The sequence below is a fragment of the Phyllopteryx taeniolatus genome, chromosome 23 (assembly GCF_024500385.1).
Source record: "Phyllopteryx taeniolatus isolate TA_2022b chromosome 23, UOR_Ptae_1.2, whole genome shotgun sequence".
Lineage (NCBI taxonomy): Eukaryota > Metazoa > Chordata > Actinopteri > Syngnathiformes > Syngnathidae > Phyllopteryx > Phyllopteryx taeniolatus.
This window is the reverse complement of record NC_084524.1, coordinates 5,353,560-5,370,105: the sequence shown is the minus strand read 5'-3', so window position 1 is coordinate 5,370,105 and position 16,546 is coordinate 5,353,560. Positions and strand designations below refer to the sequence as shown.

The 16,546-nt window shown below is 44.1% G+C and overlaps 1 protein-coding gene and 1 long non-coding RNA gene across 3 annotated transcripts in view; one reads left to right on the top strand and one right to left on the bottom strand.

Annotated features, from left to right (window-relative positions):
* LOC133472937 (sodium/calcium exchanger 1-like) overlaps positions 1 to 16,546 on the top strand; it is a 36,470-nt gene extending 19,924 nt beyond the window's left edge. The window contains exons 6-17 of one of the 2 annotated variants that reach the window (XM_061764519.1): positions 22 to 426; positions 596 to 706; positions 821 to 973; positions 1,725 to 1,821; positions 1,905 to 2,096; positions 2,931 to 3,123; positions 8,288 to 8,394; positions 9,290 to 9,414; positions 10,012 to 10,047; positions 10,352 to 10,451; positions 10,753 to 11,025; positions 12,302 to 16,546. In XM_061764519.1, the coding sequence (XP_061620503.1) occupies positions 22 to 426; positions 596 to 706; positions 821 to 973; positions 1,725 to 1,821; positions 1,905 to 2,096; positions 2,931 to 3,123; positions 8,288 to 8,394; positions 9,290 to 9,414; positions 10,012 to 10,047; positions 10,352 to 10,451; positions 10,753 to 11,025; positions 12,302 to 12,681 (2,172 nt within the window). In that variant the 3' untranslated portion in view covers positions 12,682 to 16,546. The remainder of the gene's footprint in view (positions 1 to 21; positions 427 to 595; positions 707 to 820; positions 974 to 1,724; positions 1,822 to 1,904; positions 2,097 to 2,930; positions 3,124 to 8,287; positions 8,395 to 9,289; positions 9,415 to 10,011; positions 10,048 to 10,351; positions 10,452 to 10,752; positions 11,026 to 12,301) is intronic. The other variant, XM_061764520.1, reaches the window with a different exon arrangement.
* On the bottom strand, positions 8,263 to 12,388 carry LOC133472989 (uncharacterized). Its single transcript, XR_009786932.1, has 3 exons — positions 12,258 to 12,388; positions 10,826 to 11,049; positions 8,263 to 8,402 (listed from the first exon to the last, which is right to left on the bottom strand). It is a non-coding gene; the product is annotated as an uncharacterized LOC133472989 (long non-coding RNA).

Genomic DNA, 16,546 nt, shown 5'->3' with positions numbered 1-16,546 from the left:
TTGTTTTTGGTTTTTTCATAGGTATGGGAGGCAGTGCTGACCTTCCTCTTCTTCCCCCTCTGCGTGGCCCAGGCCTGGGTGGCCGACCGCCGCCTCCTCTTCTACAAGTACACCCGCAGGCGTTACCGCGCCGACAAGCACCGAGGCGTCATCATCGAGACGGAAGGGGGGCCGGACGGGGACGGGGACGTGGGCGTGGGCGGGACGCTGGGCCAGGGCGGCTTCACCAAAATGGACATGCTGGAGCTGGACGGCCAGATGGCGCTCAACTGCCACGGCGCCTTGGACGGCGGAATGACAGAAGAGGGCTTGGCCAAGGATGAGGAGGACGAGGCCCGGCGGGACATGGCCAGAACGCTGAAGGAGCTCAAGCAGCGGCACCCCGATAAAGACATGGAGCAGCTCATTGAGATGGCCAACTATCAGGTTATTCAAAAAACATAATGACTCCCCATGGCATTTTGAGCCTACACATGCTAGTTAAGTTGAATTGGTGTTCGGATTATGAGGGAGGTTCTCGGAAAAAGAAATACAGATGTAAAGGGTTCCTGGACCTCAAAAGTTTGATAACCCCTGTTCTAAACTTGTCAACCAGGTTCTGATGCAGCAGCAGAAGAGCCGAGCGTTCTACCGTATCCAAGCTACCAGGATGATGATCGGAGCCGGAAACATCCTCAAGAAGCACGCTGCTGACCAGGCTCGCAAGGTCACTGCACTTCACCTGACTGCTCACTTAAAAAAAAAAAAAAAAAAAAAAAAAAAAAAAATAAGTAACTGCTATTTACTGTATGTACTCATTGAGGTTTATTTTTTTCCATAGGTGGTGAGCAGCCATGAGACCCAGGCCCAAGAAGACGACCCGCACACCATCAGGCTGGAGTTCCAGCCCGCTTTGTACCAGTGCTTTGAGAACTGCGGCTCCCTTAAACTGACCGTCTCCAGACACGGAGGAGACGCTGGAGTCACTGTCAAGGTGAGTTAAGGATGACAGACGTCCAAATGGGTGCGCATTAGTGTGTTAAACCTAACCTGTGTGTAACCTGACCTACATGGTGAGAAGTTTGGGCAAAATTATTATATAATGTTTCTCCCACTAGTGTGCGAGCTCACATTGGCTGGAACAGATGTCCACTTTGTGAACTCGCTTGCATAGTTTTGGGAGAACGACAGTACGTGGAAAAGTGTGACGGCCCCTCAGAGGGATTACGCAAAAGCAACCGAGCTGATTTGTACGCAAACGTGAAAAAAAATAAAATAAAAAAGTCATGGAAAATGATGCAATGAAAAAATTGCATTGTGACTGTGCCACATTTTCTTCAGGAGCCAGAAATTGTTTTTTTTGTTTTGTTTTTTTGTAGTCAAGTTGTAAAGTAATGGTTGTCAAACTAGTTCTATTTTTTATTTGTATGTATTTATTTATTTTATAGAATGAAGGCGTATTTTCCTGAATAAAATATGACGAGAATCAATATTTTTCAGGTCACTTGTTAAAATATGATTTTCATCCCTCGTTAAACTTTGACTTTAATATCATTGTACGAAGACTTTTATTTTTGAAAAATACGACTTTATTCTCTGACTTCTTATCTCAACAAACTCCATCTTTGTTTTTGTAGGAATTCTGGAAAAAAGATGACTCTCCTCTCATAACATGACCACTTCTTTCACCCAAAAATCAAAACTTCGCTCTCATTTTTCTATCTCCGGACGTGGTGTTTTCTCAGGTGGACTACCGCACCGAGGACGGCACGGCTAACGCCGGCTCTGACTATGAGTTTGCCGAGGGAACACTTCTGTTCAAGCCCGGCGAGACCCTCAAAGGTAGAAAATGGAGAAAAGTGCCCCCCTCCCCGCCCGAAAACATCAAAACTGCAGTATCCGACATTCTGAAATCCTATTGGTAGAGATCACAGTGGGGGTGATTGATGACGATATCTTCGAGGAGGACGAGTACTTCTACGTGCACCTGAGCAACCCCCGATTGGTGGGCTACCCCGAGATCAGCACCTCCCCTCTCGACGCCGGCTCGGCCCCCAAAGCCGTGCTGGGTGAAAACCACACGGCCACAGTGACCATTTACGATGACGACCACGCTGGTGAGGCATCGTTTTTAACCACATTTTATTCCGATATTGTTAATCAAAGTGGATTTTTTTTTTACACGGCCTTCACTATTCACATACTTTCTACCACCTACTGCGACACATATTATATTTATACCATACATATACATTCTCTATTCGACTCTCAGGTGCCTCAACTTCCACCATACTGGGATTTCTCTTCCTCATAATCGACGTGACAAGCCGAGATTTACCCGCTAATCCTTATCTTCTACTCAAAAGCTGTGCCGATTCAAAATCCAAAGTCATGCTACCCTGCCATCTACAGGCATCTGTTCGTCATTGCAGTGATGAAGCAGCTTGAATTTTCCCGACAAGCAGGGCGAGACCAACTTCCATGCCTATCGGTTGAAAAAACGGACTTGACGGATATATTTGTCGGTGGCAGTAAACGCTTTGACTCCACCTGACGAATTTACACATCCACTGTAACGAGTCATATTTTTTTTCAAGCTAAAATGGTAGTATTATGATTTTAAAGATTTATTGTCATAATATTGCGTCTTTAAAAACATTATACCATATAATATATTTTTTGACTGGGTGGATTGGCTTTTTTTATTATTATTTTTTTGTCAATGTAGTAACCGTTCTAAATAATTTCAAGTCAGATTATGAGGAAAATTGGTGATGCACCTGTGGAAAAACAAGTGTTTGATCATCAGCGTGGCTGTCCTGCCGGGATGCCATCAAAGCTTCCAGAACTTTCATAACACGGGGGAGAGCACGTTCATTTGCCGCTTTGATCGCCTGTTATCGAGGGCTTTCAGTTTTCCACCTCCTCCGCCTCCTCGTCTTCCTCTTCAGGTATATTCACCTTCGAGACCACCAGTCAGCGGGTGAGCGAGAGCGTGGGCGTGATGGAGGTGAAGGTGCTACGGACGTCGGGGGCTCGGGGGCTGGTGGCCGTCCCCTACCGGACGCTGGACAGCACCGCCAGGGGGGGCGAGGACTACGAGCCGGCGTCGGGCAAGCTGGAGTTCCAAAACGACGAGACCATGTGAGTGCCTGTCACAAAGTGACTCGCCAACCGCTGTTTAATAGCAGCGCAATTATGGACGTTGAACTAACGTCCACTTCATTAGGTACACCTGAGATCCAATACAAGCACTCTTCTCAATGTTCTCTTGTTGCATATATTTGGATATTTCTCTTTGTTTGTGCGCCGTTTTGTCCGTGCCATCAAGCGTGCCGTTTGGGGTTTAAGCAAGCTTCAAATGCTCCCTCATTAACAGTATCCCTTGAGCTCTTGCTCTTTTTATCCCCTCCCCAGCGTTGAGTTGTCATCATCTCTGGAGCACGCTCTTCCGTAACGCGCTTGTCGCTCCTTGCGGAGGCGCTCCCTTCTTCGACTTGACATCCTCGTGTGGCGACTTCAATGTGTGACTTCATATCAGCTTACTGCTGCTTCTTTGGCTCTTGCTTCCCACCATGTCCGTCTGTTTTTTTTTTTTTTAATTTAATTTCACTGGCGGCAGAACCCACGGCGTAAGTCATTGTCCCGAACCGCCACCCTGGCCCTCCTTCCATTCCTCCTCCTCCTCCTCCTCCTTTCCAGCCCTCCAGAATGCTTGTGTTTACTTGTCACGTCTCTTGTTTGTTCTTTCTGTTTGCATGAGCTCCCTTTCAAAGTCTGGCGCTAGATTGAAGTGATAAAAGTCAGGGGAGAAGAAGAAGGAAGTGGAGCACCAGCGAGGGAAAAAGTAAGAAAGGAGGAAGGAAGGAAGCCAGGAAGGAAAAAAGAGTCAACCAAACCATATAATTCTAATCAAAGTCCTCTAGCTTTATGCTAACATATAATGTGTAACGCCATAGACAGGCTAACGGAAATTAGCATAACTGTTCTGGTAACAATAACTGCTGCTGTAGCACACACGGAGCAGCAACACATACAAACATACAAACATCGCTTCCAGTACCGCTCAGTGCTGCTCGGCATGTCGTGGCACAACATGGTACTGCATCGAAGTTGCCCGCAACTCTAAATTCTGACTTGCCCGTATATGCGTGAAAACCCAAAGAAGCGATTGATCTGCATTGAATTAAAGCGTAACAAAAACAAAGAAAATGGCGGGCTGGAAAGGATTAATGGAATTTCGATGAAAGTGAGGGCCAAAAAAATGACAATAAATCAGTGAAAAAGAATAGATTTCGGCTGCAGCATTCTCATGTTTTTTTTTTTCGACACACTGCTGGAAATTCATTTAAATGGGGAACATTGATATATTACATGTACGATGAAATTTTCTTCTGTTTTCAACTGCCAATGTTAAAGTTTCAGCGGCCACTAATTAAAAACATGCCGCCTTTTTAATGAGAGGGGAAGTAGGGCGTGAAGCACGACCAAACTTGCTTGATTCGGCCGTTAGTGGTCGGCGAGGGCCGCGGGGAAAATGTTGTTTTCCGCCGCGCTCATTAAGCACACATTAACGCTCGGAAGTTGTGGGGAGGAAAACAAGCGGACGCGAGTGGAAGATGTTTCTTTTCCTCGTCAGAATCAGAATCATCTTTATTTTGCAAAGTCTGTCCAAGAAACACACAAGGAATTTGTCTCCGGTATTTGGAGTCACTCTAGTACGACAACAGACAGTCAATTGACAGCGAATACTTTTGAGACATAAAGACATTGAGAAAAGACACGCTGAGACTTCAAGGAGTGTGTTGGAATGTCTGATACTTTTAGTTTGCATTGTTCGGTGGCGCCTACCTCAGGGAAGGAGCTGGAAGAGCTGGTGACCAGGATGTGGAGAGTCCGAGAGGATTTTGCACGCTATTGTCTTAGTTCTGGCAGCGTGCAAGTCCTCAAGGGTGGGTGAAGGGGTACCGACAATCTTTTCAGCAGTTTTGATTGTCCGTTGTAGTCGGACTTTGTCCTTTTTTGTAGCAGCAGCAAACCAGACTGCGATGGAAGAACACAGGACTGATTCGATGACCGATGTGTGGAACTGCCTCAACAGCTCCTGCGGCAGGCCGTGCTTCCTCAGAAGCCGCAGGAAGTACATCCTCTGCTGGGCCTTTTTGAGGGCGGAGTTGATGTTGATCGCCCACTTCAGGTCCTGAGAGTTCCCAGGAACTTGAAGGTCTCGACGGTTGACACAAGACAGCTGGACAGCGTGAGGGGCAGCTGTGGTGAAGGATGCCTCCTGAAGTCCACGATCCTCTCTACAGTCTTGAGCTGGAGAAGCTCGTAGGAGAGCAGTTCGGGGATGATGGTGTTGAACGCGGAGCTGAAGTCCACGAACAGGATCCTCGCGTAGGTCCCCGCGCTGTCGAGATGTTCTAGGATGAAGTGCAGACCCATGTTGACTGCATCATCCGCAGACCTGTTTGCTCGGTTGGCAAACTGCAGGGGGTCCAGCAGGGGACCTGTGACGCTCTTGAGGTGGTCCAGCACGAGGCGTGATGTCTTTAAGCCTGTGTTTGTGTCGAATGTGTGTGTGTGTGTGTGTGTGACACAAAGGTGTCGCCATCTTGCCTCTGCCTGCTGGTTTCTCCTCCTCCTCCTCCGTCCATCCGTCGAGCCCTCTTCATCCGCCCCGTGTTGCAACAATCAGCGTTGAGGAGCTTAGTCATCGTCGTTTTCGCAGCTTTTGGAAAAGTTGAGCTCTGTTTGTGTGTCTGTGTGTGTACGTGTTTGTGTGTGTGCGTCTCAATGTGTGTGTGTCTGTGTGTATGGTTCAGCATGTGTTTGTGTGTGTCTTCGTCTCTGTTTGTGTGCGTCTCAATGTGTGTGTGTCTGTGTGTATGGTTCAGCATGTGTTTGTGTGTGTCTTCGTCTCAGTTTGTGTGTACGTGTGTCTGTCTCTATGTTTGTGTGTGCGTCCATGTGTGTCCCTGTATGTGTGTGTGTGTTTTTGTGTGTATTTGTGTGCATTTTTCTCTGTTTGTCTCTGTCTCCGTGTTTGTGTGTGCATCCTTGTGTGTGTTCCTGTTTGTGTGTCCCGCTGTGTGTGTACATCGCAGTGTGTGTGCGTCTCCCCATGTGTGTCCCCGTGTGTGTGCTTGACCCTTGTGTATGTGTCCCATCCCTGTGTGTTTGTGTGTGTTAATGTGTGTTTGTGTGTTAGTCACTATGTTTGTGTGTCCCCATGTGTGTCCCTGTTTGTGTGTCTTCCCCCTATACGTGTGTCTGTCCCTGTGTGTGTGTGTCTGTGTATCCCTGTTCATATTTTAGCGAACGCCTATGATAGCAACAGCCTTTCTCGTTTGAAATCTTTGACGCTGACTGGCTAGCATCTCTCTTGTTGCCATGGTGACCTCCAGTTCAACCCCAGCATGCGGAGCGGCCACCCTTTAACCTCAGCTCGGGGGGGGGCGGACCGAACCGCCGGCCGCCCCTCCGAGCCTCCCGGCGGCCGGCCCTCGTCGTCATCCGCAGGGGTCAAGGGTGAATTCACTTGTGGTCATCCAAGCCTAAGCTGCATCTTTCTGGGTCGAAAGGGAAAATGGGGTTGGGGTGGTTCTTTTTTTTTTTTTTTTTTCCTTTCTCCAACCGGAGCAGCAGTTGTCTAAGCGGATTCAACAGTCAGTTCGACGGGCGACGGGCCTGCAAGGGGATAAACTTGCGGGAAGTGTTTCTCCCGTGACCATCTGCTGTTGTGGACTGGAAGGAGTTTGCTTTGGAGGAGCTGCACAGCCTGCGAGCAATCACAAAGAGAGAGCTTAATTAGCAAACAGAAGCAAGGATTGGGGTGTTTTTTTATTTTTTATTTTTTTTTAAGGACATCATTAAAGCCTCTGATTGACTGTTGAAATAAAAAAAAAAAAAACTAGGGGCACTCGTATCCATCTGTCCGTTTTCTGTCATACTTGTCCTCATCAGAATCATCTTTGTTGGACATGTATGTTAAAGACACTAGGGATGTCCCGATCCAGCTTTTTCACTTCTGATCCGACACCGATATTGCAACCTTGAGTTTTGGCTGATTGTGATATCTGTCCGATCCGATATCATCAATAATCATACATAGTTATTCTGTAGTATCGATAGGCTCGATCAAGTGATATTACTCAAACAGAGACCCGGCTGTAACGACAATAACGCTGGTTGTTCATAGTCTGTAAATGAGTGGTTGGTAATATACTGCATATGAATATTGGAGGAGGTGGAAGAGGAGCTGCGGTGAGATGAAGATTGGAGGAGAAAGAAAGAGCGTGTTTGCGTGCTTCAGTCGACCTGACGATGCACCGCAGCACCGGGGACATGTAAACGTATTCTGTGTCATGTCCAATCGGATCCTCGGCTATTTTCATGCAGCGAAAGACGCCTTTGGGCGTGTGAGAGAGTTGCTGATTACGCTACGGACGTGTTTGGCGAGTCGAACGGTTGACCGACCAATCGGAGGACGGAAGAATGCTGAATGCGGAATTGTTCTAGGTCAGCTAGTTTGCGTACTCGCAGTTCGGCGTCCGTGGTGTCACCTATTCACAGATTTCTTTCCACACTACTTTTTTGGGGGGCGGGGGGGATGAACCCGCAAAACGCTTATTGATGGTTTATCTTCGCTTATTTAAGAATTTTCTAGGTTCAAACAGGTTCTAGGTTTTTTTTTTTCAATGCGCCCCCGTGAATGGCACTGACATGCGACATTTCGAGGTTACAGATGGTGTAATAATGCATTTTAATGCTGTACAATAAGCTAGTCTCAATTAGAATTGTATTGACTCTTTTTCATTGGATTTTGTTATATTTATGGCCTGCAAGTCTGTTTTTTTTTTTTTCCCCCGTCATACAAATATTTACTGTAATTACGACTTTCTGTTCTGGAAGCAATGCAGCTGAGAGAAACGCTTTTGTTATGAAGACTGCATTAGAATGTAGGTTGTAAATGGAGCCACAGATCATAATATATCTCCTCTTTAATCAATTTAAAGTTGTTTTTGGAGGGAGGAAGTGAGTGGAGGTGTGTGTTTGTGCGTGCGTGCGTGCGTGTGTGTCTACCAGCCAGAAGCAGAAACAGTAAAACAAGACTGTGTCTATAAATCATCCGCACTAAAGAAAATATTTCTTACTGCACACACACACACAGTGGGAGTAAATCAACATGGCAGCCAGGACGTGAATGCAAAGCAATGGAAACATCAAAACAGTAGATACTAGTGCGTCCTTAACGAGGTCCAAAGAGCCCCAAAAGTTAATCAAGCGTCTGCTTTCACACGTGTAGGAAGATCATCGAGGTGAGGATTATCGACGACGAGGAGTATGAGAAGAACAAGACCTTCACCATCGAGCTGGGCGAGCCGCTTCTCTTGGAGATTGGACAGAAGCACGGTCCGTGTCTGTGTGTTAAAGGCAAAAAAAAATTGAAAATAAATCAACTTTTTGGAGTCCAGGGGAGCAATTTGTAATATCCTAACAGCATTTAAACATACAATAACAACCATGTGTACCTCTAAATACCATAGGAATTAAAAAGTTGCCCATTTCCAAGAAAAACATTTTTGAATCGTAACGCAGCAAAAAAATCCAATTTTTGGATCTGAAGAAAAGTTGTAATGTTATGAGAATAAAGTCGTCATTTTTTTTCAAGAAAAGAAGTTGTAATACTCTCTGTTCTCTAAAGATTTAGAGAACAGAACAATAGTATATTTTTTTATTTTCTTGTTGTTGTCACTGTTGTACTTTGGATTTGATTGTAAAACTGAATTCTCTAAAAAAAAAATAGCATAAATTATTGAAATTGTTTTGTTTGTTAAAAAAATGAATTGTGGGAAAAAATGCCTTTTGTTCTCGATAGGGCTGCAACTCACACTTGTTTTAATAATAGATTATTCTGATTATTTTTTTTGATTTATCGATGAATCGGATAAAAAAAAAAAAAAATTTAGGATTTGAAAACTGTAACATCGGAAAACAGGCAAAAATCTTCATCATTTTCAAAAGTCCAAGCAGAAGTTTGCAAATGTCTTATTTTGATTAAACAAAGATAATTTGTCTGCTTTCATGGAGGACGACAGAAATCGGAGAATATTTTAGTTGAGAGGCTGAAATTCCGAGGATTTGGACAATCTTAAGCTAAATAAAGTCGCTCAACAATATCCATAAATAGCCGTCGATTAATCTGATAATACATTTTGCTGTCGATTCATCGATTAACTGTCGCAGCTATAGTTCTCAAATTAAAATAAGACAAATGAAGAGTTACGATTGTTGTTTTGTTTCTCAGGAGACTCCAACGAGAACAAGCCGGCGGTGGGAGCGGAGGAGGAGGAGGTGGCGAAGATGGGCTGCCCCAGCCTGGGCGAGCACACGCAAGTTGAGGTCGTCATCGAGGAGTCGTACGAATTTAAGGTACTGCCGCAAACGTCGACAAATGTTTGTTTCTATAGAAGGTAACTTTGTTTTTTTTTTGGTCATTTTTTTCAGATTTTGGTTTCAAGTGGGGCCCGACCGATTTTTTGAGGCTGATGCCGATTCCAATATTTGGCAGAATAAAATTCCGATAATCAGCAGATTAATTTCCAAAAATATATCATGAATAAAATAACTTTTAGACCCTTAATGCTTACAACAATAAAGATATACATTACAGGAAGAATGTTATGTTGGGAAAAATGAGCAAAGATTGGCCAATTTTTGCTCATTTGAAAAGGGCTAACTAATATGGGCCGATTAATCGGTCGGGCCCTCGTTTAAAGCTATAATCCTCAAAATGTAAGATCATGATTTTTTTTTTTCACTCCATTGAATCTATATAACTTTTTCATGAAATTAATGAGGTCTGTGATCACCAAATTTAGTTCGACCTGTACATTCTAGATTTTAGCTGTGCAAGTGTACCTAATGAAGTGGCCAAGCCAGTGCATCTTAGAAATATTAGTTCAACATGCTCATTTTTCATTTATTGTGTGTGTGTGTGTGTGTGTGTGTGCGCGCGCGCGTGTGCAGAGAGCAGTGGATGTGCTTTTGGAGCGCCGTGGCAAGGTTTTCCATCTCTCTATTTTTCTTTCTTTCTCTCTCTCTCTCTCTCTCTCTCTCTCTTTGTCTCCGCCGTACACACGCATGACTTTTTTCTGTCCGTCTGCTTGTGTATACAAACAGGCACACTCCCGATTTCCTGCTGCTTTATATTGATTTTTTACAGCTCTTTGAAAGGCTTGAAATCAGCACTTTCCCCCGCAGCTGTCCGGGAGTGATTTAACAACCGGACGTTTCTCTCGCTTTTTTTGCTCTTTTCCGCTGCGCTTGCGTGCGCTCGCCCACACGTTTTGCGTACGTGCGTGTGCAGAGTACAGTGGACAAGCTGATCAAGAAGACGAATCTTGCCTTGGTGGTGGGAAGCAGCAGCTGGAGGGAGCAGTTTGTTAGTGCGGTGACTGTCAGTGCAGGTACACACGCACACACACACACACACATTAGTACATTACACACACATTCGCCTTGCTGCGAATAGAGAAAATCTACGAATAATTAACGCCCCCCCCCCCACCCTGAAAGGTGTTTGTAAAAATCTATAGAAGCCACAAGATGACAGCAAAGCACTTAAAACAGTGGGGATCATAAAGCATCAACACCATGCATCTAGCACGTACACAATCATGAACCCATGTTACATAAATGACTGTATTCAGTAGTTAAAGCTTGCATACTAGCGTTTTTCATGGGATTTCTTCTTTTTCGGTGCCGAAGGGGACGACGACGACGACGAGAGCGGCGAGGAGCGCCTCCCGTCGTGCTTCGACTACATCATGCACTTCCTCACCGTCTTCTGGAAGGTGCTGTTCGCCTTCGTCCCGCCCACCGAGTACTGGAACGGTTGGGCCTGCTTCATCGTTTCCATCTCGCTGATCGGCGCGCTGACGGCCGTCACCGGCGACCTGGCGTCGCACTTCGGCTGCACGGTGGGGCTGAAGGACTCGGTGACGGCCGTGGTCTTCGTGGCGCTGGGCACGTCTGTGCCAGGTGAGACGGCGGAATTCGTCAGCACTGTGGACGAGTTTACTTGATTCAGGGAAATTGACAGTGAAAGTCGACTCCACAAACAAGCAAGCATGGCGAATTGCTAATCATATTATACATAGTGTCACTCAAGGTTGTTGTACTAGTGCGTAGAAATGTCATGCAGTAGTAGAAAAGGGCTTTGTGCTGCATTAGTTTGTACGAAAAGCGCTTACAAATAAAGTTTGATGGATTGATAGAAGGCAGTAGTGGAAAAAATGTCACTAGTAAGACGCAGTTCTACTAGTTTGCCCTAGTTGTTATATTAGTGCACAGAAATGTCATGCAGTAGTCGAAAAAAGGTCACTGGCAAGACAGTCGTTCCAGTAGTGTGTCTGAGTCATTGTACTAGTGTGCAAAATTGTCATAGAGTGGTGGATGGAAGTAGTGAAAAAAGTGCTACTAGTGCACTCTATTTGTTCTACTAGTGCACAGAAATGTACAGCAGTGGAAGGCAGTACAGTAAGTGGAGGGAAAAAAAACTTCACAGGTGAGACATAATAGTTCTACTAGTGTGCCCTGGTTGTTGTACTAGTGTGCAGAAATGTCAGACAGTAGTGTAAGGCAGTAGTGGGGGGAAACAACATCACAAGTACAACATTCTACTATCATTCTACTAGTGCACCTTAGTTGGTACACTCGTGTGCAAAAATGTCATACAGTAGTGGAAAAAAAAGTTTCTAGTAAGATGCAGTCGTTCTACTAGTATTCCCTCGTTGTTATACTAGTGTGCAGAAATGTCATGCAGTAGTGGAAAAAAAGGCCACTAGTAGTAACAGAGTTGTTCTACTAGTGTGTCCTAGTCATTATACTAATGTCATAAATGTCATACAGTAGAAGGCAGTAGTGGAAAAAAGGTCACTAGTAAGACAGTCATTTTACTAGTGCGTAGAAATGTCGTCCAGTAGTGGAAAAAATCTTCACTCATAAGACAGTAAGTTCTGCTAGTGCGCGCTACTTTTTCTAGTAGTGTGCCTTAGTCGTTATACTAGTGCGCAGAAATGTCCTACAGTAGTGGAATAAAGGTCACTACAAAGACAGTCGTTCTACTAGTGCATCTAAGTGGTATTAGTGCGCAGAAATGTCATACAGTAGTAAAAAAAACATGCGTAAGACAGTTGTGCTGGTGTTGAATTGTCTTAGTTAGGACACAGATCGTACTAGTACACAGACAACCAAGGGCACTAGTAGGATACGGAATAAATGCTGCAATGTCTTCCCGCCTCTCCTCCGTCACCAGACACGTTCGCCAGCAAGGTGGCGGCCATCCAGGACCAGTACGCCGACGCTTCCATCGGCAACGTGACGGGCTCCAACGCCGTCAACGTCTTCCTGGGCATCGGCGTGGCGTGGACCATCGCCGCCGTGGTCTGGCGCGCCCGCGGCCAGACCTTCCAGGTGGACCCGGGCAGCCTGGCGTTCTCCGTCACCCTCTTCACCATTCTGGCGTCGATATGCGTCGCCACGCTGCTGTACCGGCGGCGCGGCGCCACGGCCGGGGGCGAGCTGGGCGGGCCGAGGACTTGCAAGTTGCTGACGTCACTTTTCTTCGTGTCGCTGTGGCTCGTCTACATCCTGCTGGCGTCCCTGGAGGCCTACTGCCACCTGCCCGCCTTGTAGACGGACGGACGAGGGCGGAGGACTAGTCAACCGGCGCCGGTTTGCTCCGGTGCAGTGCCAAGATGGGAGAAGGAGAAGTAACACTCACCAGACTGAAGAAAAGATGACCAAAAAAAAAGGTTCATGAGGACATGGAAAGCTGTGATGGGAATCATTCACTCATTCACCCAATCACTAAATAGAGATTTGTATCTAGTGGACCTCCTAGATAGTTCCTCCACTAAAACTCCCGAATCACAACAAAGGGCTTCAGTGGACATTTTAGGAACTAACTAGAGCTGCTATATTCAAAATACCTTTGTAGTGATTACGGAATGAGTGAATGATTCTGAACGCAGCGACGGCGTCAACAATCATTCACTCATTCTCTACTCCCTTATCGCTACAAAAGTATTTTATCGCACAGTAGCGCACTTATTCGTGGAATGAAAAATAGTTTTCAAACGCGACTCCTTTGCTGCCATGGACGTTTAAATACGTCAACTGGAATCCAAGCGTTTACTGCCGCCGGCGAAAGTACGTTTTTCGACGGGCAGGCGTTCCAACGGGGTGTCGCCCAGCTTGTCGGTGACTGTCGGCGTTGCATCGCTTTGGATTTGAGATCAGCACGGCTGATGAGGGAGAGAAATGAGAGAAATTGGGCACCTGACACTCGGACAGTATTTATATCGATGGTATAAACTCAGTGAGTCGCGGTAGTAAGTAGAAAGTGTGTCGCGATATCGGGAAATGAGTGAATGGCGGACGGCATGTAAAAAAACAAAAAGCCACTGACGTTCAACTCGAGCCATGCGATGAGTCAGCGTCGCTCTCGGCACGTTTCTTAGTTGTATATCTGTAAATTAATTCTTATTTTGCCATCCAACGCCCCATCTCAGTCTTGTTTTTGTTGTTTCATAGTTGGAGCTCTCACAGAAGAGACCGACCCATGGTCTACTGCTGATCACTAAAAGATGGAGAAAAAAAACTCGAAACAAACTTTTTTTTTTTTTTCTGGTGAAAGAAGAGTATTTATTCCGGTAGGTTCGGTTCTTACATTGTCACGGCGGCCAATGAGTTAGCGATGTCATTGCTCTGGCATAGTTATTGGAGCAACGTCAGCTGGTTGACCTTCCGTAATAGAAGATTGGACAAATACATGAACTAGAAAAACATGCCATTGTTTTTAATCTGTGTTTTTACAAAATGAATCCAAACTTTGCACTTTATGTCCATCTGTCTTGTGTGGCGTTGCTCTATAGTTTATACGATATTTTGGCACCAAAACTCACTAATTTGTCCCGGGTCCAATATATATATATCGGCATCACCCTAATCTATTTTTGAATGAATAAATTCACCCCGCTACGCCACCTTTTTTTATTTTATTTATTTTTTTTATTTATTTACATTTTTAAGATTTTCATTTTCTCATTTCTGTGCATTTGTAAAGGAAACGAGGCGGTGGGGAAACTAGAAAACAGTTGATCAAGATGATCATGGTGACGGTATAATCATTTAATAAGGTGATTTGATTGCCCCTCCGTTTGATTATTATCATTTTCATTTTGAACAGAAATTAAAGGGGACATTTTGTGGCAAGCGATTAGAAGTTTGGACACTGCCTGTTGAGAATAAGCAAGGCCGCAAAATGAGAAGAACACACCTCTTTGTTTACACTCGGACTAAGGAGGAGTGAATAGCCAAGTTGAGCCAATCGCAGATTTGTTTTCGTAGCTCTTTTGGGTTTGCCAAGAAACCCAACTGGGCTTTTGTTTGCGAAAAATCCCACAAGTGTCTGTTTCTTTAGCTAGTGGGGTACGTAGTCAAAGCTCCTTTTGTCTTTAATGTCGCTTTGCCCTGCTCGATCTGATATGCCTTCATTTATTAGACGAGCAATTCTTTTATGAAGGGTTTGCATCCCAAAGTGCGGAGTGAAGGCCAAGCCCGTCATCGAGCCCACTGACGTGGGCCTTTGTCGCCACCTGGTGGCGCGAATGTTGTTTACAACTTGTCAAGGTTCACCCATACAAAGTGAGAAAAAAAATGTGAAGCGACTCCACACATTTGGGGTACTAAACATTGTTGCTGGCAGGTTTAACAGTTACAATTGTCATTTCCGAGCAGCTCGAGGAAGAAAACTGACTCCTAAAGGGGAAGTTTTCAATAAGGCCTGACCGATTAATCACCCGATCGATTTAATCGGCTGAGAATACCCCTTTTCAAATTGGCAAATGTTTTATTTTTTTTTTAACACATTACAACATAAGACAAAGATAATTACATTCAAACATAATTTTTTTAAATGGGGGGAAAAAATTGGCTGATTTTTGCCAATTTTCTTTTGGAAAGTTAAGCAAATACAAAAGGACAAAATATTGTAAAACAGTCAAATGTTTTGTAACTCATCTTTATTGTTGTAAGCATTATGGGACCCAAAAAAGTAATTGTATCCATTATGCATTTCTGAAATGCATAATGGATTTCATCGCTTATCGTAATTTGATAATGCCATTTATCGGAATCGGCATCCGCCTGAAAATAAATAAATTGATTCGGCCCCAGTTTGGAAATTCTGCCCTTCCCAAAATCTGCTTAAACAGTCATACATGATAAATATGATATGTGAAAAAAAAACTTGACATCCTCTAATTTGAGATACAAGAAGCCACCGCACCCGAGAAAAAACAACCAGAGAGTTGCCCATAAGTGCAATAAATGATTATTAGCAACAGAAATAGCATCTCTCAGGGCATTTTTTTTTCTCGCAGATCATATTAATATCATGTAAATAGGATAAAAACTGATTTCACTTCTTTTTGTTGGTACTATTTTATTTTCCTGTGTAACTCCATTGATGCACCCTTTTAACATTCGTCTGGTTCACTATTACTCACAAAGTGCTTCTGTTCCATACAAGCGTTAAATCTTATTCTTTTTTATTGTGTTTTTATTATTGCGGTTTGACCTGCAAAGAAGCCATCAGAAAGCAGAACAGTGATGAAAAAATAAAAAAATTTGTGCGCGCGCGCATTTTTTTCACGGGTGTGTCGATGCATGAATTGAACACATTCAGAACAGACTGTTGATGTTTCCAAAGTAGTAAATAGTATTTTTTAAATTCTCCAAATGAACATTGTAAAAGCGTCATAAATGTTTACGATGACCTACCTGTTTTATTTTTTTATTTTTTTTTTGTCAAAGATTCAATAAAACTTACGTGGTATATCATCACAAAAGTGTGTGTCAATAATAGCAAGATGTATGGTGCCATTAAAGAAAATAAGCTAAACTGTCTAAGATACAGGGCCGATTTCTTCTTTTGAGTATACTATATGTGTATATAATATTTGTCTATTGGCCTCGGAGTTGGGGAAAAAAAAAAAAGAGTAAAATAAAAAAATTGTGTGGTTGAGGCAAAGACATTATGGACTTATTCCCAAATTAAAACTGTCCCTGGTGTCTTAATGAGATGTCTGTGGAATGCTTTTATGAAAATACCCCGAGGTTCAAGAATTCTAATTTTGTGCCATATTTCAGAAGCTAACTCTCATCTGAGATGACTCACAAATACAGCTTCAGAACTAGTCAGCTAACAAGATATATTCAGTTGTTGAATGTCACACAAATACTTGGATACAAACAAAATATTCCGCTTAAATGTTAACCAGTGAATGTCATGGTAATTTTGAGTGTTTCTGAAATCCGATGGTACGTGAAGGTACCTTTCATAAGACTGTGTTTAATTGGTGGAGAATAGGGAAGCGAGCGGGGAACACGGGGTGAGTGAAGTTGCTGTTCTAAAACTACGCGTACTTTTTGGGGGGCGTAAGTTACAGCCGTCAGTAGCTTGTCAAGTGGTTAAAATAAACCGTACTAGAAGCAG